This window comes from Strix uralensis, chromosome 3 (genome assembly GCF_047716275.1).
Source record: "Strix uralensis isolate ZFMK-TIS-50842 chromosome 3, bStrUra1, whole genome shotgun sequence".
Classification (NCBI taxonomy): domain Eukaryota; kingdom Metazoa; phylum Chordata; class Aves; order Strigiformes; family Strigidae; genus Strix; species Strix uralensis.
The window spans coordinates 23,487,971-23,515,449 of record NC_133974.1 but is presented as its reverse complement, the minus strand read 5'-3'; the positions used below and the strand labels follow the sequence as shown (position 1 = coordinate 23,515,449).

At 38.7% G+C, this 27,479-nt stretch overlaps 1 protein-coding gene across 8 annotated transcripts in view; it reads right to left on the bottom strand.

Moving 5' to 3' along the window:
* Window positions 1-7,939: 7,939 nt before the first annotated feature.
* The window catches only part of ARHGEF10 (Rho guanine nucleotide exchange factor 10), a 116,846-nt gene continuing 97,306 nt past the window's right edge, over window positions 7,940-27,479 (bottom strand). For all 8 annotated transcript variants that reach the window (XM_074861676.1, XM_074861680.1, XM_074861682.1 and 5 more), the window contains 4 exons: window positions 26,842-26,984; window positions 20,713-20,887; window positions 13,936-14,058; window positions 7,940-11,926 (listed from right to left, as the gene is read on the bottom strand). In XM_074861676.1, the coding sequence (XP_074717777.1) occupies window positions 11,412-11,926; window positions 13,936-14,058; window positions 20,713-20,887; window positions 26,842-26,984 (956 nt within the window). In that variant the 3' untranslated portion in view covers window positions 7,940-11,411. The remainder of the gene's footprint in view (window positions 11,927-13,935; window positions 14,059-20,712; window positions 20,888-26,841; window positions 26,985-27,479) is intronic.

Here is a 27,479-nt window from a genome sequence, read left to right as displayed (position 1 = left end):
GGAACGGCCCCACCTGCCCGCGCTGAGGAGAAAGTCCCTCCCGGCGGCGCCGGGCGGGGAAACGGCGGGTCCTCACCTCCGGGCGGGGCGGGGGAAGCGTCCCTGAGGCAACTGGGGCGGCGGCGCCGCAGCCCTGCGTGAGGCAGGGGTTTGCTGCAGCAGCCCCGGCCCCAGCGCGGCGGCCTGGAGCTTCCAGGCTGGAGCCCTGACTGACCACGGCCCCTCGGGGACAGCCCGGCCTCCGCCTCGGCACTGTCCGGCACCGGCCGTGCCCGCCGCGGGAAGCGACGGGGAGGGTTTCCAGCCGGAGCCTCAGGGTTATTCGGGTTTCTGCCGACGGAGGAACAACGAGATGGACGCCAGGTGGTTTAGTCTGGCTGCAGTTTGGGTCTGGGACCCATTTTGGCCTGGTCTTCAAAGCTGAGACTCTCATCAGGATTCCCAGAATTAGACCTGTTTCCCAGTTTCTTGAAAAAAAGCCTCATGTTATGTTAACTGTGCCCTGGGTCTGCTCCTGATGCAGTCGGTGGTGCTTACCTACTTCAAGTCCCACCACAAACTGCAGTCTGACTTCTACCAAGGAAGCAGACACTGGCACTGTGCTATCCCAGCCTTTCCAAACCATTGCTGGTGCCTGGATATATCATATTGCGGTTGCAACATATAGTTTTCCTATGATACTGCAGTCTCAAAACACTATTCATTTGCAGCTTTTCCCTTTTCCCCTCTTTCCACTGACTCCAGGGTCCCGTCAGACTGGTTCTCCTGCAGCCACCCAGTAAGTGGCTCCTGGCCCTGGGAGACACTTCTGGGCAGACTCGCAAAGCTACTGCCGTCTCCTCTCAAATTAACTAGACAATTAATTTCTTCTGTGCTGGCAGCATAACCATTGCAGCTATATGTTCTTCCAGCTTCTTGGAGGTGACGGTTAAGCGTGGTTGGGTGTCTTCTCATTCATTTTGTCTTACTGCTACTACTTGTTGACTTTGGTTTTGCTTTACTCTTTATGTGTTGAGTTAGCCCTTAATACACAAAAGTGCTTGCATGCAGTGCTGGGTAAGTGTAACCACTTGAAACCCTTGGCTCTGCTCATGTTGTGCGCTTACTTAAGTGCAGCGCTTATCCAGAGGGCTGGTTTTTAAGCTGAGGTCATGTCTCATGCCTACTGAGAGAGGCCATCGGGTTTCTTAGTGCCATAAGATAAATAAGTAATAGTCATACAGGGGTGTCACAGGGGTCTTGGAATAATTGGTAACCACAACATGTGTTTTTAGCATAATTGTGAATTTCCCATTCACGTCCATTACACAATTGGACTCATAGTTTCTGTGTGTGGTTTTATTCCTAGCTAGCTGGAAGAAGTTTCCGTGTGATACAGCAGATCCATTAAACCCTGCCAGGAATAACTCTTCTCTCCTGACATCAGGAACTAATCTTTCTGCTGTTTCATGTTACTTTAAATACTATATATTTTAAGATGGCACTGAAATTAGACAACTGATACGAGTCTGGGAAATTATTTCCACTTTTAAAATCCCCGTTGTTCTATTCCTCTCTGGAGGATCGTCTCCCCTTGAGGTGCCTGACTTCTCTTCACACTGATGAGAATTATGTGGCTGTGGCAGCAGTATCGTGTCTGAGAAGATAATTTGAGATCATTCTGACTCATGCTTTCTGAATATATGACAGTTTTAAGCACTACTGGATTTGCTTAGCTCCTCTTCAGGTTTAAGTGCCACATCACATTCCAGTCTGTGTGTACACAGAGGTGTCTGAGCTAAAGTTTCTGGAGACAATTGAAAATCAGTGGTGGGTAGGAATCAGCATATTGTGTATTTATGAGCCATACTTGCCTCTGTGGCTGGAGCCAGCAAACCAAGTTCCACGGAGTTCCTAGCCTGAGAAGTCAGGTAGCACTTGGCTGTTGCAGACTTTATCCTCCACCCTCATTGCCAGAAGCAGACTGGGAAAAAATGAACTCAGTTCTGCTTTTGAAAGTTTAGTTTTGGGCAGGGATTTCCTGACTTTGTGAGCCTCAGTCTACTGTCCTTCCTCCAAGTTCCAATTTTCTAAGTTTCCAGTTCCCCATGCACCTTTGTCATCATCAAACCTTTAAGTGAAAACAGATATAGAGGAGAGCTGCTCCTCTTAGCACAACTTCTACAAAATACTGCTGCTCTGTAGAGCATAGGCTGGGAAACTTCCCATGGAGAATAAGGCTGCTCATCGACTAGCCTTTCAGTTTCCAGTAGAACTGGAGATGATGCTAAAAACTGGGACACCCATTGTAGAAATCATCTCAGTTCTTGTTGTTTGATTTCCCTACTTAACTTGAGTTCCCTGAGGCTCCATTTATAATTACTGTACAAGAATACCATGTCTGGAGGGCAATTTTTTTCACCTATCTTAGACATCTTATTTTAGGATGAGGTGAATCATCCTTTGGTATTCCTTGTTTCCATTAGCTGTAAAGTCAGACTGGTACAGCTGTAGACAATTTCTTTATAAACATCTAAATTACATGCATCATTGTCCCAGTGTAGAAAAGGCCCTGTCCTACAGAAATCAGGTATCACACAGCTTACATGATACATAATTTGGTGCCTGTCATGCATTTCTGTAGCCCAGCCAACGTGACATATTTAGAGGGACTGATTGCTTCTAACTGCTGCTGCTGGCCATCAGGACTTGCTGAGATACCTGTGTTCTGCAAGGGGCAATTAGTCTGAAGCAACAACAGTAGAGTGGTGAGCACAGTGAGGTGAGTAGAGGTAGGGAGGGAAGTGTTTGCTCTGCTCTGTCCCAGAAACCTTAGCTAGTTCCTGCCGGGTCACATACAGCAGACTTCCTTCTGGACATACAGCCCATCCTCTCTGTCTCTCATACACGAGCAGCAGTGCTCAATAGTAAAAAGGGAATACAGTTTGGAACAAAAGAATTGTATCAGATGTTCCTCTGGTAAAAAAAATCCAGATGAAGAAACAGGAAGGTTTCTTCATCTTATACACCCTTCTGTCTGTTTAATCCACATCAGGCCAAACAAAAGATTTTCAATTTCTTCTTCCTAGACTACATCAGACTGTGATGTCTGTAGTACAGAAATGGGCACTAGAGCTGAATACTGTTCTCATGATAGGGTCACGAAATGGTGTCCTGATTCAGAGAGCCGTACATTCTCCACTCAGAGCTTATCAGGGCCCTGCTCTTCCTGGGAGAGGTAGTGCATTTCTTTTCTTTCTCCCACTGGCTGCAGTAGCAGCTGCAGTAGCAGCTGCATTGCTGCAATTCCCAGCTCTCACGCTGTCGTGCAGGACTGGGTTAGCCTGGTAGCTAGAGCAAATGCACTGTTCCTCAGTAAAATTAGCCAGCAGATCACATCAAAAATGAATCAGCTCAGTCTCAGGGGGGTTGATTCTTGGCCAGTGAAGCTACAGAATTTCTCATTTAAGGAAGTTAGGAATCATTTAACAAAATTGTTATTTCACCCAGATGAAATAATCTATATCCTATGGACCAAGAGGCTTTAAACCTCTCTGGATAACGGGCTCAGAGTGTAGCTCACACAGGTGTACTCAGGCTAGCTTTTACAAGTAAGCAAGGTAGAATCCTGCAGGTAGTGTACTGATGGCAGCACGGAGCTCAATTATTTCCCCAGCTAATTAGGTGGGCTTTGCAGCCTTCACTGGCTGAGTGTTTTACATTGTGGGCACATGTCTAGCATGCTAGGTAGGATTGGTATGTCTTCACGGTCTAGACTTGCTAGCAGTGTCTGTGCAGATGCAAAGCTGTTGGTAGGCTATTCTTTTGTGTTTTAGACTGGACAAGGATGTCTTGGAAAAATAAACGCTGCAGCATCAAAATTCTGGATCTGGCATGGGTGAAACTCGGTAGGATTCCTCCTGTGCATACTGCAGTATCAGACACATAGTAGCAGTAGCTGATGTCAGTGGTCCCTGCAGTACCCAGAGATCTGCTTCATGGCCAGAAGCCAAAATGTAAAACCAAAACAAAACAGAAAAGAAAACCTGACTCCTTTTGCTCAGCCTGTGTTTGACAGCTGAACACTCCTGTGTGAAATGCTTCTTGGTATTATAACACAATGGCCTCAAGGATTGGTTTGATGCTATTGCTGGCACAGATAAAATGCTTACTGTATTTCTGCTGAGCAGCCAAAGATGCCTAAAATACATTTTGTATATTTGCAATATAAAAACCATTCATGCTGTAGGCATGTTACACAGGATACGTTGTATGTGTCTGATGCTGACCCAAGCTGATCTGCCTTTGTGTTTTAGTTTTCAGACATCCCTCTAATGCACCCAAATTGTAGAATTGAAAGAAAAAGGCTGGTTGCATCGGGAGGGTTCTCAGCTTGTAGCAGATAGAGTGGTAGTAGTCATAAGGAAAAACACATCATAAAGATTTCCTCAGTGTTGGGTTGCATACTTCTATGCACTGCAGACACATCAATATTGGTTTTAATTTAAGAAAAAATAAAAACAGCATGATAAAAGAGACTGTATTAGTGCAGTCTTTTACCACCTGAAACAATGCTCTGAACAGGTAGAACAGCTTTTAATGAAGTTGAAAGCATTTGATAAGGTTAAAAGATGGGGAACACATGGCATTTACTTAGATGAACAATTGCGAAAATGTGTACATCATCTCCTAATTCACTAAAAGGATAATAAAAACCCAAATAATTTGAAAGAGAGAATGAAAGCCTACCCTTGCTCTTTAGAGTGCTCCGAGATTATCCAGTCAACATTTCTTCCCAGCCATAATTAGCCATGGATTGTCCCAGCACCTGTCTCATAAACATGCATCTATGACTATGGCTTGTGAATAAAATACCTTGTGATTGGTACATTTATCCCAAAATATTAGTATATCAATGAAATGTCATCATGTATAGGTGTAGGCTACAACCAGCTTTGCTTGCCTGGACAGTAGGGTTTGTGCAGGGAAGGGACTGGCACACGGATCCCACCTGATACAGCCTCAGGATGTGTGTTAGTAACATTTGAAGTGCTCTTGAGTTCAGTAGTGTAGATGCAGCTTAAGTTAATTGATGGTGTCAGTTGCTTGTGATTGGGATTAAGAGCTTCACACACTGCTCTGAGTAACATTGCAGAAGAGTTCTTGCATTTACAAATCTTGGCTGAACTAGGGGTAATCCTCCTCATTAATGCATGCAGTCTGTGCTACACAACTCTCCAGAAAAAAAAAAAAAAATTAGAAAGGGAATATTAAAAAAGCATTTGGTGTAGTCTGACAGGCATCTTCTGCCACCTGAAATGCACACAGAAAGAACAAACCAGAAAAGCCCACAGGAAACAACCTTTACAATTTGCTTTGGAAGGTGTGAGTTAATACATTTTTTGTGCCAACATTCAAGGTGACCCTGATGCTCAAGGTGAAACCCATAGAATTTCTCTCCAATGTGGAATAATAGAAGGCAAAAATGAAAATTCTGTAACTCTGTAGCTAAGCTGTATCTGGTTTCTTGAATTTAAAACCTTTCTCATTATCTGCATTTGGGCATATAAATACCCAGATTTCAGTGGAAATCAGGTACTTCAGTGCTTCAGAAGACTCTGCTGGAGGCTCACCTGAATCTTATGGTGTCAAAACACTTCTTAAATTGGATTTCCAGTCAATTCTTACAATGATTTCATCTCCCCCCAAGGTGTGTCATTTTAATCCTAGGTGTTCTGGCTCATCTTCCAGGTTGGGACACACAATAATAACTGTGATTATCCCTGGAGTGTAACAATATGCACAACAGGAGAACTTGCAGTTCTGCTGTCAAAGCCTGTTTTGCTGGAGGAAAAAAAATTCCCTTTGAACACCTCTGAAGGTCGTGCTGTGAAAGACTAACTGCCTTTATAATGTGGTTTATGGAGCTTGGCCAAAGCACTTGAAGTGCTTTTGGTCATATGTCAACATTGTTGCATTTCAAATGGAGTCACAGACTAAATCTTCATTTGCCTAGGAAATTTTCAGATCCTTTCATCTGAAGCTGTTTCAGTGTTGCTATTTTGATTCTTTGTTTTAGGAGGCGAAGAGCAGTTTGGTAGCTGGGCATGCCTTTAAGGAAAATGCTATGATCAAGTAAGCACAAGTACAAGGCAGCAGCAAACCAACTAATTCTGAAAAATCTTGAGCTAGATTTCTCAAATCAAGTAGCAGATAGATCTAGCAGTGTGCATGCTGTATTTGTGAGGAAATGGAATGTAGATTCTACATACAGCTATAAAACCCCTAAATCAGGAAGGTGAAGGAAGTAAACCAGAAGTTCGAGCTGTGGCATGGTGCAAGCAGCTGATGAACCATCACAAAGTAACTATGAGATTCCTTGTACCAACCACTGGTACCTGTATGGTAGGTCAAGCCTATGCTAGTACATATTTCTATCTCCTGACTGTAGGAGGCTGGTTTCAAGTTACAGAATACTAAGCAACCATCCCATATAAGTAGGTTGTATGGATACATTAGGCTACATCAGTATCAAGAAACCAGAGGTAGAGAGCCTATTCTGCAATTGGCACCACACAGTTTACATCCATGTATTAATCAGTCCCCAAAATATCCCAGCTAAGTGGCCTTGTCAGTGCTGTCTGATGGGAGCAGCCCAGGCCAGGCACAGTCCCAGAGAACTGACTACTCTGATCACTCGGGTTGTTGCCCTAGTGCTGGCCAGTTCACTAGCAGACAGTTTCAACAGCCACATGTACAGGATGCCAGCAAGGAGGAGGCAGTTTAAAGGGCTAATCATGGGCTTAGAAAGCAGCAATGGCATGAATCTGTGTGCTTTTACAGACTCAGCATGTCTGTAAAACACCAACTCAGTTTCTTCCTAGCTACAGCTGATATTAATCTGCCTTCTTAACAGGATTATTATTATGTGAAGTATTATTACTATGAAGATATGTAAAGCAAACTAAAAATACTGTATCAACTCCATGATATCACTCATTGTAATACGGATTAACCCTTACAGAACTGTCCCTTATAGTTGCACCTTTCAAACCACAATTCTTCTCACCCCCAGATGCATTTTACAAAAACTAATTTGTCTGTACATGGTAAGAAAGTTAAATAGGACAGAAGAGAGAGGAACAGTGAAGTTTAAGCACTGAACCACAGTTCAGGAAACCCTTCCAAATATTCAGTCCTCTCTCAAAAAGGCAGTAAGCAATTTTTGGCCCTCAGCCTCCTACCCATAAATAATGAGTTGTAAATTCCCACTGGATCAGAATCTGTCTTCAGGTGTGCAAATGTACAGTATCCTGCACTCATGCAGCTTGATGTTTTCCAGAATCATAAAGAGATGTGATATGAAAACAGCAGCAAAAAGGCAGTCTTTACTAGCAACCAAACAGTTCTCAGTAACTCTTCTTGTTTATTTGTATTAGTGCAGGTACACACAAAAAGGCTATTGCTGAGTCTAATGAATACAAGTCTCAGTATTTAAACACGATCATGGGATTCTGTATATATCCTTTATTATCCAGATTAATTAAAATGAATTGCCAGTTAGCAACTGAAAATTAATTGCCTCTGTTAATGCTTTTGCTCTGCAATACTCATTTTGAATATTAATGCTTCTCATTTTTACACATCACGCATGCTGCCCAAGTGCTAATGTATATTCCATGTAGACAGCATAGTAGAAATTTAACTGCTTAGACACTATCTGAGTCCATTGATACGGGGATCAAAATTATTATAAGAGACTGCATCATTTTCAGAAATTGCATTTGCTGGTGTTTAAATTTTAGAAACTATAAAACTAAAAAAATATACAACTTAGTGGTCCTAGTCACATATCCTACCTTCCCTTTCATGAGTCCATTAATATATGTTATTCATTAGTGCATGCCACAAATTCTAACCTTATGGTTAAAATGACAACACAAGAAATGTACTTCTGAAGTTAATTTTTAACACATTTTTTATTAAACATTTTTCTCAGTTTATACTTTGAACATAAATACACAAGTTTTATGGCTCGTTATAAAAGACACTACTATGTGTTAGAAAACATATATAGAATAAAGCATAGTGGTTACACTTGCTCCTTTCTTTTCCTAATATTTTCGATAACTTCTATTAATCTAGAAAAGCTGTATCAGAAAGCAAAATCCAACCTACCTAGCAGCACAGTCCACAACAGCTATAAAGACTATTTGCCAGCTGTAAGAGAAACTTTGGTTCCTGCCTGTTTTCATAGTAAGGTAATATCAGTTAGCTGCATATCAGAAAACAAACATTGCACCTTGTGCTCAGTTAGTTACTAAACATCTAGTTCATGACAATGTGTATTTTTAAAGACAGACATACAGCTTCTCTTCTGCTTTACAGCTTAGTAAGATAAATACGTATTTTCAAAACAGTACAATGTAAATGAGGGACCCACTTCTGTTCTTACTGAAGTCACTGGCAAAACTCCAGTGTACTTTCAGAAGAGCAGATCTGTACTTTGTTTCTACTGTTTTATTGAAAAAAATGAAGAGAATTACATTTCAGCTGGAAGATAGGATGAATTTCACTTTAAAATTCTCATGCATTACTGCTAGCAGACCCTGTAATAACGCCATGCATGGATTTCCAGTTGAATGTCTGGTGGACTCTGCTTACTGTGCTAGTGATAAAGATCCATGATAGAGTGGACATGATCCTCCAGTCCCAAAGGCATGTACATGGAATCCCACACCCAAGGAGCATGCAGAATAAAACCTGTGGTCTTTTTACTGCAGTGTAGCAAATGGATACTAGATTATATATGCTTTATACACAGAAGAATCTTTAACTTGTTTTTCAATATACATACATTAAACTGTACAATGTAGTACTTCCACACAGTGGGCAAAGAGCAGCTCCCAGGGCCATAGCTATGGAAGAGTGTAGAAGATGCAACTGGCCTTGATCCCTCAAGCCAGGCAAGCCCAGGCAGTAGGCCAGGGAGAAGAGGAAAAGTTTGGGAAAATGTTGCCAGCTTCCTGGCTTAGAGGCACTCTGCTTTTTTTTTTTTTTTTTTTTTTTTTAAATTAGGACTCATGCCAACACTAAGCCCATGCCAACACTGACAACACCCAACTACAGTTGCAAGATACACAGTGAAAGACACAGAATAAAATCACAAAACAGTAATGAAGACCCTACGCCTACAATCCCGTCTGTAACAAGTGTCCTTTGTGACTCACTGAAGTCCGTGCTATTAGGGCTCAAGAATCCTATTCTGATCAGGATGTAGAATGTGGGCAAAACCTCTGAAAAGAAATCAGGGTGCATATCTGATTTCTGAAATGCCTATTTTGGTGCCACCCAGCAGGCAAAGACTGCTGCACTGGCATTCCCTCTGTCCCGCATTCTTGGTGTCAGGTGGCAAGGAAGACCTGACGTTACTCTGGTGCTCCATCAAGCTTGGTAAGTCAGCCCACTCACCGTTTTTGGGGTCACCTTGATACAGGTTTGCTTTTCAGAGCAGACAGACTGAGAATTTAAGAGATACACAAATCTGCTGCAAAATAAAGAAAATAAATTTCAGCAACATTTTTTAAAAAACTCTACTATTTTGAAAAAAAAAAAAACAACAACCTGCATCTTGTATCGAACAAAATAATTCAGTCTCTAGTACTGTTTCCCTTGAAATGTCATATGCTGGGAAACACTGTAGTTACGGTTCATGTTGATTTAACCTAGGCAGATTGAAACAAAACATGGTAGAATAAAGGAGTTCGTATTAGAAGTAGCAGAAATAATTTCAGAGCAAATCACCACATTACTGGGATAGTAATGGTACCAAAGTAGCCAAAAGTTTTACTTGAATCTAAGTCAATGCATACATCTGACAGACGTTCTGCTTCAGATATATTTAATTTTCATTTTACTGCACTGATGGACAGTAGTAGAGGTTCTTAACATATTCAACTGAAACTTAATCATCCTAATTTCTCTGTATTTTTCAATTTACTGACGAAGGAAAAGGATGTTGTCAGTGATTCCATTCAACATGTTATCTGTATTAAACACATTATGACTGAAGGATGTGTCTCATCACCATTTTTGGCAACATCTTTCTGAGCTGAAGGCTTTGTCCTGTATTTCACATGTTCAGAGGCTAGTGCAAAAAAGCAATTTCAGTAGGAATCCCAAATTCAATGTTTCCTCTGGAAATACATCAATTCATTAAGAAACAATGATTAGGTCTCTATTTAGAATTCAACCCTCTAACACTACCAAAGCAACGGCTTGCCCAAATGAGTGAATGAAGCTGTGCGTGCTATTTTCACAATACCCATTTACATGATCATGCTTTGTTGAAACTCTGGGTGAAAAGAGGTGACCGCCACTCAGATATGACCATATCTCTGCTGTTGCTGTTATGCTGTGACATTATTTGATAGGTGTTTGCCTAAGGACATAGCACAAATCAACTTATGTAGGACCTATACCCACAGTGATTACCTGCATTCCCTATAGATATTCCAATATTAGTATATTTCTTCCCAATTAATGATTTAATTAATAATTTCGTTAGTAATTTACTGGATGTGCCTCCTTAAAAATGGCATAGTCCATGTCTAGCTTTGATAATGAGTTGCCAGGGGCAGAATGTGTCAGCAGCACTACCATGCACAGCTGTCCTGTATCTGTATTTTCTATTTGCCCTAAGCCATAGCGTCTTTCCAGCTTTCTCTGTATAATGAAGGCGAGTCACAGACACATTGCACCTACCAAGAAAATTAATGAGCTTTCTTTACTGCAACATTTTTAATAATACTGAGCATTAGAAATAATAATAAAATCTATTTTCTATGTTGAAATAAACAAATACCCATCAATTAATATAACTGCTTTTACCCAGACCAAACTCTGGCTTGTGGAATGATGTTACAAACTATTGTAGTAATTACCAAATTAATATTAGCTTACATTAGACTATTTATTGTTTTAAAATATTTGCTAATTTGTTAAAATCTACAGTCCATGCAATATGTCACTTTGGAAAAAGAAACAACAGCTGATTTACATAAGCAAAAACCAGCATGAGACACGGCATGTGTTTCTTGCCTTCCCTAAGTGCTATAGAACATAATTATGGTATTTATAAATGTGAATATAAATAAAGTAGAGATTTTAAAACCATTTAAAAGTGTCTAAAAGATCCTTTTTGTTCTAAGTATCAAAGACAGCATCAAGGGCTAAACATTTTTCAACACCCTGACACTGCAGAATGTTCTTAGTATGTGAAGACTGTCGTGCAACCCTTAATCCTGTGATCAAAGCCTACTGAAATTGCTCCCAGGTGTATACAGTCTATCCATTTGGGTCCTAAGCTGGCATTTGCTGTAAAAGGATATCAGACTTTTTTAATAGCAGAAAGTATCTTGGATGTAGTTCAGTTAGATATTTAATAGTGGGATTTGCCAGACCATCACTGAAGACACTAGTTCATCTTGCCGCTGCTGTTTGGTCTTCTTGTTCACTCTTCTGTGTCCTTGGCCACCAGAAATGACTAATACTGAACTTGCTTTCATTTTTCTGGATCTCTGTCTTTTACTTTTAAATGAGATATTTTGATCCTTCAAAAGCTCATAAATGTTGCTGTCCTCTGGCCTATGTTCTAGGGAACTTGATCCGTGAGACAAAGTAAGGGAACCAGAAGATGACGACAAGTCACTTTTTTGTGCAATGGATCCTACTGAACCCCCCAGCCAAACTGCAGCCTCATGGGTGTTACCAAGTGAAGAGCCTGGTCTTTCACTGTGCTGAATATTCTTTTGGTCATCTTCTTTCGGTTCTGAGCCAGGAGGCAGGCTGTTCCTCAATTTGTTTCTGTTCTTCTTGTTTATAGATGTAGCCATTACAAGAAACTTGACTGGGCCATTGTGTGCATGATATGACACCATTCCTCTTCCTGGAGCCAAAAGGAAAAGACAATTAAAGAACTCTGTTTTACCAGTGTTCTACCATAATTAGTTCATGAAATTTACTCAGAAAAGCATAACTCCTAAAACCCTATTACATGCATCCAGTCTGTCTTTCACCTTGTGTGTACGCAATTTACAGAAAAAATGTACCAAAAAAAAAAAAATCTATTGTACCACAAGTGTCTTAGAACTGTACTAATAAATCAGCTGAAACATGGCATTATGAATTTTAGTTGACTTACTTTTGTGCTCTGTTCTCACAACAGCATGAGTACAGAAATGCTGCTAACTTCTTTTTGTTGGCATTGACACAAATGTAAACACTGTGAGTTTTCTCCAGTAATCCACAAACGAAATATGTGGTTTTCAACTAATGCTATTGTACCTCTGTACCTCTCCAAAACAGCATAAGAACATCTGTTTTATTGTAACAGACCCCTCCACACTATACAGCAGGAACTAAAACTCATCCTTCTGAATGGTTGTATAGTTAGCACAGCAGATTCATAAGGAAATGACTGAACAATTATTACTTTTTTCTTTTTTTTTTAAAAGTATTTAAATACTGGGATGTTGGCGGTACAAGGAAGATTTACACTGTGCAAATCATTAGAAATTATGAAAAACAAATTGAATACAGCCTATTTCAGAAGCTATAGCAATATCAGTATATGAGGCTTTTACAGCAAAAAAACAAGGGGGAAAAAAAAAAAAGAGTAGGATTCTGCAAAATCAGCTACAATATGGAAAAGAGCTAGGCTATCAAGGGGAAAAACCCGCAACCCTACAAATCACTCTGTCCATCCCTAGCTCCCTAATGCATTCCAGGTTATAATAAAACATATTCTGCTTTTACAGAAAGTGCAATGATATAAAGATGAATTATCATTATTGGAAGCACAACTGGAAGAAGTCACAATTTTTCAGTTCAAACTCCAAATAGGGGATTAAAGACTATAAAAATAAATCTCTAAATGTAATGTTGATAGATCTGTGAAATCTGACAAATCTTGACCCAAAATAAATGCAAGAACATACAGATGACATAAACCACAAAAATCAAAACAGAAAATGGAAGCATAACGTGAGAGATTTTTTGATTCTGCTACTATGGATTTTTTTTGCATTGCATTTATTTTCACCTATCACAGGTTCCACTTTTTTAAGAAGCATTTACCCTGTGTCATACTGGATTATTGCTGCGTATTTTGCTGAACACAGAGGATTTCATTTTCATTTTGCCGTTACATAAGCTTTTTTTATTCCCCTGAAGGAAGTTGCAAACAGCTTGCCTCATAAAATCTGCCAGCTTCCCTCCACTGTGCAGAAGCTCGAGCAGAATTCTGAACCCAAAACATAGCATGGCAAAGCCCCTATTAAACACATTTTTAAAATCTTGTTTCTGCTAGTAGCTTAAACATTTGCAAAGTGATACAGCAGCATTCACGCATTTGTACTTCAAATGGGGTAGTATGAAAGTAACTCAATAAATACATTTCTCCCAAAATGCAAAAATCTTGATCATTATCAAAAAAATGAAATATAATCTCTTGAGCATTCCAAGTCTCCCATTTGGAGAGAAAGGGCACAAAACCAATTTACTGAATAACTAGTCAGACAACATATTAGATTTTAGGTATCTATGTCTCTAAACCTAATGCATCTATTTTCCCTAAATCTGGAAGAAAGATTGTTTGCATTCTTTTCTCATCCCCATATATTTGACTGTACTTCAACAGGATTAATGCCTATCCTATTCCTATGCCCTAAAGAAAAACAGTTGTCCCAACTCAAACGACTGAGACAAAACTAGACAAGTATCTGGATATACTGTAAAGCTCGGGAAGAACAACAAATATAATTTCATCACAAAGCTCTGATATATATCTAAACAATACAGATAGTTTGACAGGTTCACTTAAGCTACTGACAGAAGAGAAATGAAATCTTAAGTATAAAACCATTGTACTCGATCTGTTTGAAAAATTTCACTCACCAGTTACTTTGGGAATTCCCTGCAAGCGTGGCACTGGTAATGCTACTATTATACCCAGGTTTGTTCCAACCAGCAATAAACCATGGCACACCAGGAGGCTGGTCACAGAAACACGCTGCTGCCCTGCAAAGTTTAGGAAGTGCTTTGTTACTTACAAGTGATGATCTTTGCCTAGATCAAAGTAACTTCAGGCAAACACAATCAGCTGTACCATCTCATTCAGCAAAGCATTCATCGCAAAGGCAAATATTTTGCTGGATTGTGGTATTAAACTGTACATACATGACAATTTAAATACTATTGAACTTCTGAAACCTTCTGTCCTAAATCTCTAAACAACAGTATCTAAAAGTAGACATAGATTATCTTTACAAATATGCTTTTACAAATAGACTATGTTTGCATATTCTCAATATTAAAACTGAAAGGCATTTCACTTCACAATACTCAATAATACGTTGCTATAACACACTATACTCAAGCCTCAAACCTGTTCATGACTACATTTTCTCCTAGTTTTTACTCTGTGAAACTGTATCAGAAGTGCTGTGTCCCGCTGTCTGAGTTTGGGTCCCCCCGTACAAGAATGGCATTGGCATACTGGAACAAGTCCAATGGAAGGTGACCAAGATAATCAGATAGCGTACAAAGAGAGGTTAAAAGAAGTGCTGTCTTCACCCACCCTCGAGGGTGCAGAGAAGACAGAGTCAGACTCTCTTCAGATGTGCACAGCGATAGGATGAGACACAATGGATCAAATCTGGAACATGGGAAATTTGGATTGGAAGTTGGGAAAAGCTTCTTCATTGTAAGGGTGGTCAAACGCTGCAAGAGGTTGCTCAGAGAGGTTGTGGAATCCAAAGATATTACAAATTTGGGTGGACAAGTCCTTGAACAACCAGATTTAATCAGGCCTGCTTCAGGAAAGATGGACAAGATGACCTCCAGAGTAATTTCCAATCAAAATTAATCTATGATTTTCTACAACATATTATTTATGGGATTTTTATTTTTCTAATGAAAACAAAGTCGGTTTTGGTTGCAATGCTTACTAAACAGGTTTGATTCAGATGAAAATGATGCAGTTTCAGATGGCATTGACAAGTTTCAGAAACGGAAACTAAGGCTTGCCCAAACTTTTGTCATGGCTCAAGTTTACGTGGAGGAGCATTTAAACCTTGCTGGAATCCTCTGGGTCCAAAACCTACATGTTCCTGGATTTATGATTAACTTTACATGCAAGAGAGCAGTCATTCCCATCTTCATCACAGCTCTCAAGTTGTTAATCACTTCATCAGTAAGTAGGGAATTTGGATTCCACATCTGATATAATCTGGATGAACCCCTGTGTTCCACACTTTGGAAAAGGACCTTAATTATGGTACATCACAAATGAATGCATTTTCCACCTCATCTCTTGAAGCTGAGCCAATTTACATCCACGAATATATGAATCACAGAGCCAGTGATAAAGCAGTGAAGGAGCAGCTTGGCTGTAGCCCAAAGCACTCAACTGGAAAGCAGGAGGCGGACCACAGTTCAGGTCTTTCCTTACAGAACTTTACAAAACCAAAGTATTAACCCAGCAATGCTGTGTGGTACAAGGCACATGTAGGGCCAGAGCTGGAGTCCCAACTCTGTCTACCCAAAAGCACATTCTAGAATACCCTAAAGGCATGATGATTAGGTCACCCTCAGCAGGGGTAACAAGCATGAGTAAGGTGAAGAGGCTCCATCTACTCATGCAGACCCTTCAGAGACACCAGTTGTTTTCCATAAACTATAGGTGTTTATGCTGGTAGGATTGCATCATTCCTCTTCTGCTAGATAAGCATGGATGGTCTATGCCTATAGATAAATTAGAAGCCTTTTGAAGCTTGGAGTTTGCTCTTTTGATGGTGTTTTTTTGTTTGGTTGGCTTTGTTTTGGTGCATTGTTTTTTTGGTTTGGGTTTTTGAGACATTAATGGGATTAATTTAGTTTCCAAAACAAAGCACACAAAGGCACTCCTTCAGCACAAAAGAAGTTCAAATGGTGATGTCCAAACACCTCTGTGTATTAGTTTTCAAAACTTCAATTTTGTGATTTAGAGCTCAGGCTCATTCGAGTTATGTATGACATGCGAATCCTCTCCCAGAGCCAGTGCCACAGCAAGTGCAAGGTAACTGCCGGTTAGTTTAACCTTACTCCACTTCACTTAAAACTGGTTTTGCATACAGAAATACTTAAGTACAATTTTTAAACTTTTAAAATTATCAAAAACTCCAATTGTACTTTTGCCTCTCAAACCCCTTGCAGAAGCAAGACACATTTTTAGACAATAGATCTTTAATGATTTTTTTAAGCATTTCAAATGTAAAATAACATGGATGATTTCATACTCCAACCCTGAAGCAACTTCTAACCAGTAATTTTTACCAGGGAAAACTGGTAATATGCATTACTGTTTCCATAGGTGAAAACAGCAAATTATCAGCCAACAACTTAGAATGAGCAACAACCTTAAGCATGAGCCATCTATAGTGAGACCAAAAGGACAACCTCTTGCTTTGAAGTCTTGGAAAAGCAGGAAGCATTTGCATCTGAAAATATACTTTGCAATAGCATATAACAACTAAAAAAGTTATATATAGATTTAAAAAACCAAAACAATTAAAACACTAATTTAAAATATTATCTGCTAGCCAAGGTTTGAAATCATACTTTTATTTGTTATTTTGTAACTTTTTATTGTGATATATTTCAAATTCAGAGAAAAAAAAAAGTAAAACCAATTTTCTAGAATGGGTTACGCAGTAAGCACAGAAATGAACAAGAAGGGAAAATTATAAACATAAATGTCAAAACCAATCACTCTTATCTTTAAATGACAACTTCTAAGTCACACTGTCCTAATTCATACAGAACTGTTAAAACCTGTAAAATTATCTGACCAAGACCTTGACTTTATGAAGAACTGAAGACAGCAATTAAGCTTATCGATGGACAAATGGCTTTATTGCCTATGTTCTGCACCATATTCACCTTTCTCAGGTCTCAGTTACAACGACCACCAGACCTGGGTAAATCCTCACATGTTCCCACATAGATTTTCTGAAGTCAACCCCAGGTAGGTGCAAGGGCATACCAGTGCATACCCTCTTACATGACCATGCTGCCCTTACTACATAAAAACAAGCCCACTGGACAGATCTATTGGGCTGACCTAAAGTTTCCCCCAACCTGTTTATCATTTCCCAGCAGTAAAATCATTAAAAAACTGCATTTTATGGTTTGACACCTGGTGGGGTGGATACAAAAGAAAGCTGTAAGCCTCAAATTATAGTTTGTTTTGCACAGAGAGGAAGTGATTTTTTTTTTTTTTTTTTTTTTTTTTACTTTGCTTTTCTCGTCTGTTTTCGGGAAACACACATGACATTACAGGATATATGGATACAAACAGAATACAGCAACTTAAGCAGAAATCATCCCTTTGTTAAACAGATAACTGTCACGGTCCATATAAGCAATGAAATTACATGTATCAAGGTCACAGTAATCTCTTTAAAAGGACAAACTCTTTTAGAGCTGAAAGGAAAAACATGTTTAAGGATATTCTTAAATAATTAAACATTGAATGTGACTATGAAAAAGCAAGTGGACTGTCTATTCATGTACAGTATGATTTTTTTGTGTGTGTGAGCTGAGAAAAAGGCTGGAGAAAAGCTGCCTTCATTGAGATTTCAACTACAGATCACAAATACTAAGCATAAACTTTCTGTACAAATGAAGTACATTGCACTAGTGAATTGTTTACATTTGTCTTCAAATGTTACTAGCTTTTTTTTTTTTCTGCTGCTCAGTATGCCCTCTGCTCAGCTAACAGAGCTGTGCTTGGGTCACTTCTAAGTAATCCAGCTGTACTGTGATTTTATAGATAGTGAAATTAAACAGTTACCTGGACCTATAACAATGATGATGCTCTTCCTCTCAACCATTCTCTTCCTTTCTCACATGGCATTTGTGCTTTTTTGGTGTTTTATTATAGAACACAAGCTTGTTATACGTTAATAAGAATTAGTTCTGATGAGGAGTGAAGTAAAGGTACTGAGGGCCACTCTGGACTGAATGTCTATCCCATGGTTGCCTCCATGACCCTGATTTAATTTCCAGTCCTGCATTCCTACACACAAAGTTCTCATAACACCAGAAAGCAAGAGCCCTCCCAGCTCCATTCTCATAAGTCGACTGCCATAGATTTAAAAAGTTACATCCAGCAGATAAAATATTCTGTCAGACACAGTCTGCTTTTTTACATCACTGAACTTTGCCGAATCGTAAGAACAATCATCTCCTGTGCCATTTCCCTTACACTTCGTTCCTCTCTGATTCTGTCCTGTGTGTTGTGCTTGCATGTCTTCCTCAAAGCAAATGAGGCACATCCTTTACAAGGACATCAGACAGTGATAAAGTCGTCTTCTCCTAAGAACAAAATTGTGAAAATCTAATGCTATGAGTACTGGTTATGAAGGTGAGAACCTCCTACTTCGCTGTCTTAATTAGTTACTACAGCTATCCTTTAAACACAGCACTGTAACTCACAGTAATCATTCCTGACCATGACAGTAAATTTTTCTTTTACTTCTACAGTATAACAACAAAATATTTTCATTAACTTCATGGAGTGACATTCCCCTCATTTACATTGCTTTAAACAAAGACACAGATGACATCTCCAGGTAGCCTATTACATATTGTTGTTCCTACTAAAATTTTGGGAAAAGAAGTCTAGCTTCTTTGAAGTTATATCAAGATCTTGCCTTTTTAATCTCTCTTCTTAAGACTCTTAGCAACATTTTGACACCAATTTCTTCTGTCTCGTTTCAATACCAGTTGAATTTTTACTTATCTGTTATTTTTGCATATTAAGGAACTCCTGCTGGATTTCAGAAAACTAATAGAGCTGTTTCCTTTAAAACTAAAAGTCCTAAAAATCCTCAGTAAAGGCAAATGGATATTTTCCAAATACACAGCTATTTCACTCTTCTTCTGTTTCACTTTATTTTTTTCTTTCTTAATCTCAGTATATACTACACAGAGCTTGATTTATGCTTCAGCTGCTTTTAGTTCCAAAAGGTCCTTACTGCTACTTTATTATGTAAACCTCCTACTCCTCTGTCTTTTAGCCTCTGTTGTTGCAGCATTATTGGGATCATATAAACAGGCCCAAGAGCTGCTGCTAAATAATTGAAATTCATTTCATTTTTAGAATGGATTTTCCCTTGGAACATTTGCTGTAATAATGTTCTGCTCCTGAAATAAATTTCCATTTCCATTCACTAGCGTGTTTTTTGTGAAGACACTGAGATAAAAAAAGGAACTAAAGTGGGTAAGAATGACACCAAGGAGATATAATTAGCTAAAAACTCTTTTACAAGAAAAGATGGTATGTTACATCAGCAATTTTATTACCATGGCAATGAACACTACAGCTAGATTTTTGAAGATTTTTATATGCAGAAAATATGTATAAAGGAGTCCCTACTTCCCTTTTCCCCCCCCCACTATAAACAGCAGAACATCTTAAAAGTTAATCATCTTTTTACAAGTGATCTTGAGTTCTTTGCGTAACTGTGATGAATTCAATCAAATGACCTATTTAAAGGCAGGTGATTTGCTGCTGTCCAGTGTTGGAGCTACAGTCAAACACCACATGTAAAAAACACCCTGTCTAGAACATGATATAAATGAACACAATTTAAAATAGAGCTTCATTGCAAAGCTAATCTCATCTGAAAGAAAACACGATAAGACGACAGAGACTGAAGAAGTGAAACATTTTTGATGCAAGATTTATAGCTAACTCTTGTAAGAATATAAACATCATCTCAGTGCAGGAAGAACTGGCTTCTGGTAGAAATGAAGCAATAAAGCTGGGGCACACATTGCCCATAAAAACTGCAGAAGCTCACGAGACAGACAGAAAGAACGGTTGTCTCCTCAGGAACACCTTGTGCTCAGCCATGCCAGTACCACTTTTCTGTCCGCCTCTTCTCATAGCACTGCCACAGTTTCCACCTGATGTGTTTGCTGATGCCGAGGTCCTAGCCACCCACTTGCAAAACTGATACAGGACAGTGCAACTGTCTGTGACACTGATGATTTGAGGATGATTGAACAGCCTCTGTCTTAAAGCACTTCAAGATCTGCTAAAGTTTATTCTAACAACCACTGGTTCCATCTTTACTTACAAGACTAACCTTTCAATTCAAGAAATTAAAGCTCCAATCAGCAAAACACTGAACTCCGAAATGGCAGCATATGAGTGGTTCAGCTGAGTTCACTGGGACTACTGATGTAACTAAAATTAAGCAAGTGGTTTTTTGGTCCGGATCCTAGGCAAATTGACTCCATCATGTACTTTGATACTAAGCTCCAGAAGCAAATGCTAAACTTTGCAAAGCAAACACATTTTCATGGGAGACTGCATTGTCCTACTGCTTCACTGTCACAAAAAAAAAAAAAGAAAAAGTATTAAACAGAAGAATCCACTTGCTTATCTATATAACTACATTTTAACTTCTAAGGAGGAGACCTGCTACTCAACCAGCTCACTGCACACATTGTTCATCCAGGCAGGCAACAGACTGTGATATAATAAAGCAAATAGTCACAAAACAGTTATCAAACTCAAAGTCCAAGATGGACCTTCTGATTCTGGCCTAATCTACAACACTCTGGAGAACAACACTGATAAAGACAAAACAAAAATGTTACCATACAATATGATTCAGCTACCTGGCAACATATTGTGAACAGGTGTGGCAATGTTAATATCCTGGAGGTGTTTCAGTGTCTCAGTGTGGAACAGGCGAAGCGTAGACCCAGATGTGAAGGCAATCCAGATTCCCACTCCAGCAACAGCCATGTGAGAGATTACCATCCCTTCCTCTTGATGGGCTTCAAAATGGCTCTGTAAGAAAAACAAGGACTCTGTGGGGACATGCAGCTGAACAACATCCTTCAACCTGCCGTATCAGCTCTTCAGTGTAGGCACTGTATCTTTGTCTGCTGTGTCAAGGGCAAAGCTGCCTTCCTCTGCTTTGCTCAGGATATGTTCTGACTGCTGCATATGATGCGTTAATTTTCCTGTTACTTTTTTTTGAAAATACTTCATCATTAGTATGGAAGGATTCTCAGCTCTTGAGCCAAAGTTCTACCTAATGAAAGTAACTTCACAGTAACTTAGATAATATATTTATTAAAAATATTGCATGGTTGGGGCTGGCAAGCCCACCACAGCTCAGACTTCAAAGGATTTTGTATTTCTTTATTGATACTCCTTTGGGAAAACTACCACAGATGAAGTTCCTGGAAGTGATATGTTACTTATCTACAGCAGAACTCCTCTTTAAACAATAAAAAAATATTTTTCTTCTGTTCTGTTAGGGGGTCTTTTCAGAACAAGGATAATAGAATCAAGGAAAAAGCAATCTTTAGAAAGTAGAGTGTTTATGAATATAAATACACAATTATTTGCTCAACTACTTACATAACAATGTGAGCCTTGATACTGTGGCTTGCTTTTTGACTCAGACACTTCTGAACTTCTCAAGGATTAGCTATTTTGTTTTCCTGTCCTTCAAAATATTGATGCTTCTCATTAGAAAGGCCAAAATCCTCCTTCTGAAGATAAGTAATAAAAGACTTTGAGGATAGACCTTTTTCCTTAACGCCTTCACAGTTACAACTTCTGCAGGGCTCCATGAAGGCCGAACCCTCTCTACATGCCCCTGTTAACATGCAGGATAAAGCTGTAGTAAAGTTCTTTAATCATTAAGAAGAAGTAGGGATTTTTTTTTCAAGGTTTGTCTTGTAAGTAACCTGTCTCTGAAGCTAAACACACCCTTTTAATGTTGTGCCAGCTAATATCAAGTAGAGAGAGCTATTCTGATAAACATAAAACTTCCTTGGCTAAATAAATGACAAAGTGTTCCTTGGATACAAGTCTCTCTCTGAGGGATATAGAAGTAAATATCTGCTCTAATATTCACACTACATATTGTATACTCTTAATTATATTTACAGAAAAAAATGCAAAAGTCCCCCCTTCCTCCTTGTAAATGTACACTTAAATTTTCCATGCATTACAATTAAGAGTTACATTTTGGTCATTTTGCATCAAAATCAAAATTACATGTTTCTCAGGATAAGCTCTTAGCCTAAGACAGTTATATTTTTAATATATTATGGTCATAGATATATTGTTCAATTTTACCATCTAAATTCAAGAAACAGGTTAAGATCTGAGATAAAGAATAGAAGTTTAAGCTTTCACAAAGTGTAACTTTTGATATTATACTTAGTAGGCACTTAATTTTCTTTTCATACTTTATTATTCCATAAATTAGTATTTTCCACTGAGAAACTGACTGTGGAGAAATAAGGCAAATTATTTTTTTTCTTTTCATTTGTTAACACTATTCTTCAAATGTTCCATTTTTAATAAATGAACAGAGAAATTTCTCTTCAGCTATTAGGCAGTGGTTCACATTTTGAGTGTTACTGTATTACCTTTTGACTCTTTGAATAACAACACTGCAGAATGCAAGGTAAGCACCTCTGGCAGGCACATTTATATTCATTGCTTTCCTCAAGTAACCTCCATTCATTCTTTACCAAACGATATACACAATTTGAAAATCATAAGATTTATTCAATAGAAGAATTCATCCATGTACAACATCTTTCAAAGCCAGAAACAGCTCTTATGACTAAATTTCCTGATATTCTCATCATGCATGTTTCACTGCGAAAAGGATTTAAAAATAGTAACTTCTGTTTACAGACTCATATATCCCTACACTGATGACCACCTGACTTCTGAAAACTTCTCAGGTACAGAACCAAGACCGCTGAAGTGGACCCGATCAGGAACTTGCACTGTTTGACATTAGAAGAAAAATGAAGCAGATTGTAAGAAATTAATTTTCTCTGGAGTGGTCTGACCACAGCTGACAATTCTGCTGGTGCCACTGTAAACAACTTGCATATGCATTTTTGTCACATTCCGTTTTTACCAGCCAACTCATTATACTCCCACTTAGTCTGTCCTGCCATTCGTACAGCTGTCTGCTGAAACACGTAGACGCATTTAAAGTAAAACTGTAATACTGTCAATGCCACAAGAAGCATGTAAAAAAAGAACTATTCTTCTCATTCAAAGGGTCTTCTAACATAGAGCAGGAACATACCCCAAACCTGTACATTCTTTTACAAATGCATAAGTTTTCATATAGAGGATAGCTTTGACATCTGGTTCAATTACATGTCTATCTGAAAACCAATAGCTGGCCCTTTTCTTCAGTTTTTTTTTCTTCTCATAACAAGAAATACAGATACAAAAGGACAAAAATGTCTTTCTCCCTTTGTTAAAAAAAAATAAATAAAATTGAACTTCATTTTACTTTTTCCTTCCATATCTACATTCCTCTCTATTCAAAGCCCAGCTTCTCTCCCCCTCAGGCTCTCTCGTTCAAACTCTATAGCAACACAAGAGCTGCAGAAGACATTTGGGATGCTGCAGCCCGCCTGCCCAGCAGTGTAGCCCAACATAACTCACTATTGTTTCAGCAGTGCGGGGCATAGCTGGAGTCTTTCTTTTGAGGGGGTGCTCGCTTGCCCCAAACAGCTGCACCAAGAACTGAACTGCGATTTCTCAAGCTTCATGAGAAATGTATAATGGGTACCATTGTCCACAAGGTAAAACAAATTACTTTTACTACTTGAAAGAAGTTACAGTACTCAGGCAAAATACACTCCTGTATAGGGATTTTCGTTTGTTTTGTTTATTCAGCTGAACATTTCAAAATAACTGGTATGTAGTTAGCCAAGTATTAAAAACAAGACAAAACAACCAGGATTGAATGCCATTCAACTGGTGACTTTGTTTTTAAACAAACACATACCACCGTTGTAGAGTATAAGGGTCTACAGGCACAGAGACCACTATGGGAATCAAGGTCTATATCCAACAGCAATACAACAGTCAGAAAAGGTCAAGACTAGGGACTAATTTCTTCTTCAAAGAAGGAATATCGGAGTATGTAATTAATATATAACTGCAGTTGAAGAGGTTTTCACATGTCCCTTGCCAAGGAGCTTGAGGCAATGTGCCCGTTTGGGGCACTGTGCCATAAAAGACATTTCCTAAAACATTCTATTGCAGTAACATATCATTAAAACAAGTGAATTGAGAGTTATCCATATCAGAGGGGAAAAGAAGCACGAAAAGAGAGTAACATCCAAACTCAATATATAGGATGCCAAACCTGTTCGTTTACTAATAGTTACTAAAAAAAAGCTTAAATAAGGATCTTAGAAAAGCAAGGAGGCATGGAATGAGATTGTTTTCAAGGATAATGTACTTTGTACTTTGCAAATACACAGACAGGTAAATATGAGGTACCCGTGAAGCAGGGAGTGCCTCACAAAGTTTGCAAAATGGTCTTGAAAATGCTCATGGGCTTGCACAAATATGGTCTTAAAAACTACTCAGGTCCTTTGTAGATAACTTATATGATTCAGAGCATACAATATCTATGCATGACAGTAGAATGAAATGAACAAAAGCAGCTGTAATTTGAATTATATGGTGATATAAATAACAGCTGAGCCCTGTGCAACACCTGGATTCCTGCTGATAGAGCAAAGATTAATATTATTGAAAAAATCTCGAGTCAAATCACTACTACTCTCAACAAGAGAATTATAGGGAGAGCAAATATTTCCTTGCTGCTATTTCCCTTCATATTGCAAAGCCTACACAATAAGAGGTAGCTCAGATGTATTCAGCTGCTGATATTGTTAAAATATTCCCTATAAACAGAGTCTAAATTGGCTCATGTATAATATAATATTGAAACAATATTGCCAATGAACACAGTATGCACATCATAGCAGATCACTCTTGGAAATATAAACCCAGGAAGTTATCAGAACAAGTCAGGTAACTGAGCAGGTAGCAATAGCGAAAATATTAGTGAGCTGTTTAGTCTGGTAAGGTGATGAAAACAAGGTCAGTATTTGTGTGTGGTTTAGAGCCACTAAAGAGGCAACAGAAGACCATCACTTGTTCACAATTCTATGAGGAAGATGACATGCTATGGTATGGGTATCTGTGTGGAGTAATGACCCTCAGCCAGTCATAGAAAAAATCATCATGTTCTTGAACAAAACTACCCGTGTCGAGAAAACATTATTCAACTCATATGCACTGTTTCCAGTTGCACCATTCCTTATACATTGTTTGCTGCAGCATTCCTTCCCTGTATATTAATTATAGGTATAAAAGTCAGTGCATCTATAACATTCTGAGCTATGAATACAATGGACGTGTCAGTTTACAAAGCACTCTGGAAATGAAGCGAATGCTTCTGTGAAGCTTTTATAGGAAAACTTGTAGTAACAACTGAAAAATGAAACTACCATGTCTGAGAGATACGGATAGAATATTTGTTATTTTATCTCCTAACTTCTGTTTTCAATACTGCAATCCATTATGCTATACTGCATTTTGATAAAGTAAGCTTTATGCATTCTTTAATCCTCAAAACTTGTCTAACTCTGGTTTTGTTCTCTTGTGCCAAAACAGCACAGCATCGCCCAAACTCCAGCCATACAACCTGATCTAGGAAGAGATTTCTGACAGAATCAGGCCAGAATTGCCAAACTTATTTACAGAGATCTGGTTGTACGAAAACAACCTCACACAGCAACACTCTGGTTGTGATCTCTTATAGCTGCTATGTATTTCTTTGTGAGAATCAGAGATTCATCATCAAAGTCTGTAGGACAGTAACCAGGTATCCTAGAGGCTACCCTGCCCCTCAGTGATGGTAACAAATTTAAGGCATCTATCCAAATCACTCTTCCAAAATCTTTCCCTCGTCATACCATTCAAACTATCAACAAAACAAGCCTTAAAGAAAAACAAAGTAGGAAAATATATATTCCAAGCATCTACTTGGAAGAAAAAAATCACCCAGAAAGCACAGATAAAGACAGAGAAAATTAGGATGTTGGCTATTTCCCTGCAAACCCATGACAATGAGTCACAGAATCAATTGTACCAAATAGACAATTGTTGGGAAAAACCACGATCATCAATGAAACAAAAAAGCAGCAACAAAAGCACACAAAGGAGGCGGCTGTGAGCTCATCACGACTCCTGTTTGGAAGAACTTCATGGCTGTAAACATCATGCAACTCAGTGTAATTCTATTGTAGGTTGAAGGAGAGGCTTAATTCCTAATGTTTCACCAACTCCAAACTTTAGACCACTAAGACATTCTTTTGGTGGAGGCTGCAATTTTGCCAGAATTGAGAGCTTAACACTTTCTGGAAAATGTGGTCACAAATATTAGCTTGATTCCTTAACACTCTTCTCTCTCCTTCCAGAAAAGCTGAGTTTATATGTTTATTCACTGGCAAATGTCCTTACACAAAGCAAATTTTTGTAGGCCCCTGGGAAGCAAAACTCTGAAGAAATATATTATGAAATAATCATCTCTTAGTTAAACCTTCTTCCAGAATTAACAGGCAATTCCTATAGGCAGTCACTTCCTTGCTACCCTTCCTCAGATCTCATTTTTAAGCAAACCTCTTGCCCCACATACTCTACGAGTTCCAAGCACCTTATGGAAACCTGGGGGGACATGGCAGCAAACCTAGGTCTAATGAGACATCAGCAGAGAATGAAATGGCAGAATTTCAAACTGCAGGGAGTGTAATTTAACAGAACTGAAATCATATTTCATTAAAAGCTTCCTGAATTGTGAGACTTCTTAAACAGATTTTAATGTTTAAAATTTCACCACTATATACCTTGTAGCACAGTATGTGAGCAATGCTTTTAAAAGAGTTTACCTCTATGGAATGTGTCACAGTGCTGATTATAAAAATTTGTCCACCACATGCAGCCCAGATGGTCTCCTCCATCACAAGCAGACTTCTAACAGGCATAACCCCCAGTTTAACTATCTTCTGAGGTTCCGTGTTCCACGTCCCATCTTCAACAGAAAAGAATAAGAAAGTTAGACACAACAAAATGGTAATCTTTGTTTTAAAACAGTTTTAAAACCACTATCTCTCAAGCCTACTGCTCAAATCTCTGCAAGTTGCCACTTTAAGCTACACTGTGATTTGCATATGTTTAATTTTAGCTTCCAGGGTAAGTTTGTAAGGGTAATACAACATTAAGGGGAAAAACCAAACCCCAGCACTCCTATATTTGTTAACTGAACAAATTTTATCTGGATTAGTTGATAAACAAGGAATCCCACACTGCAGTTCTGATACAACTCCTTTCCTTTCCACAGGAAATACAGTAAGAAAGCCATGGCTGATATAATATATAACAATAAAGGAGCTCACGACTTATTTCAAGATGAATCAACTTCCCACCAGGACAGAATCATCTTTCATGTGAAAAGTAGTTAGCAAGATTTTCACTATAGGCTCTAGTGAGATCAGATGACTCTCTAAGAGCACATTGATGGAATGGA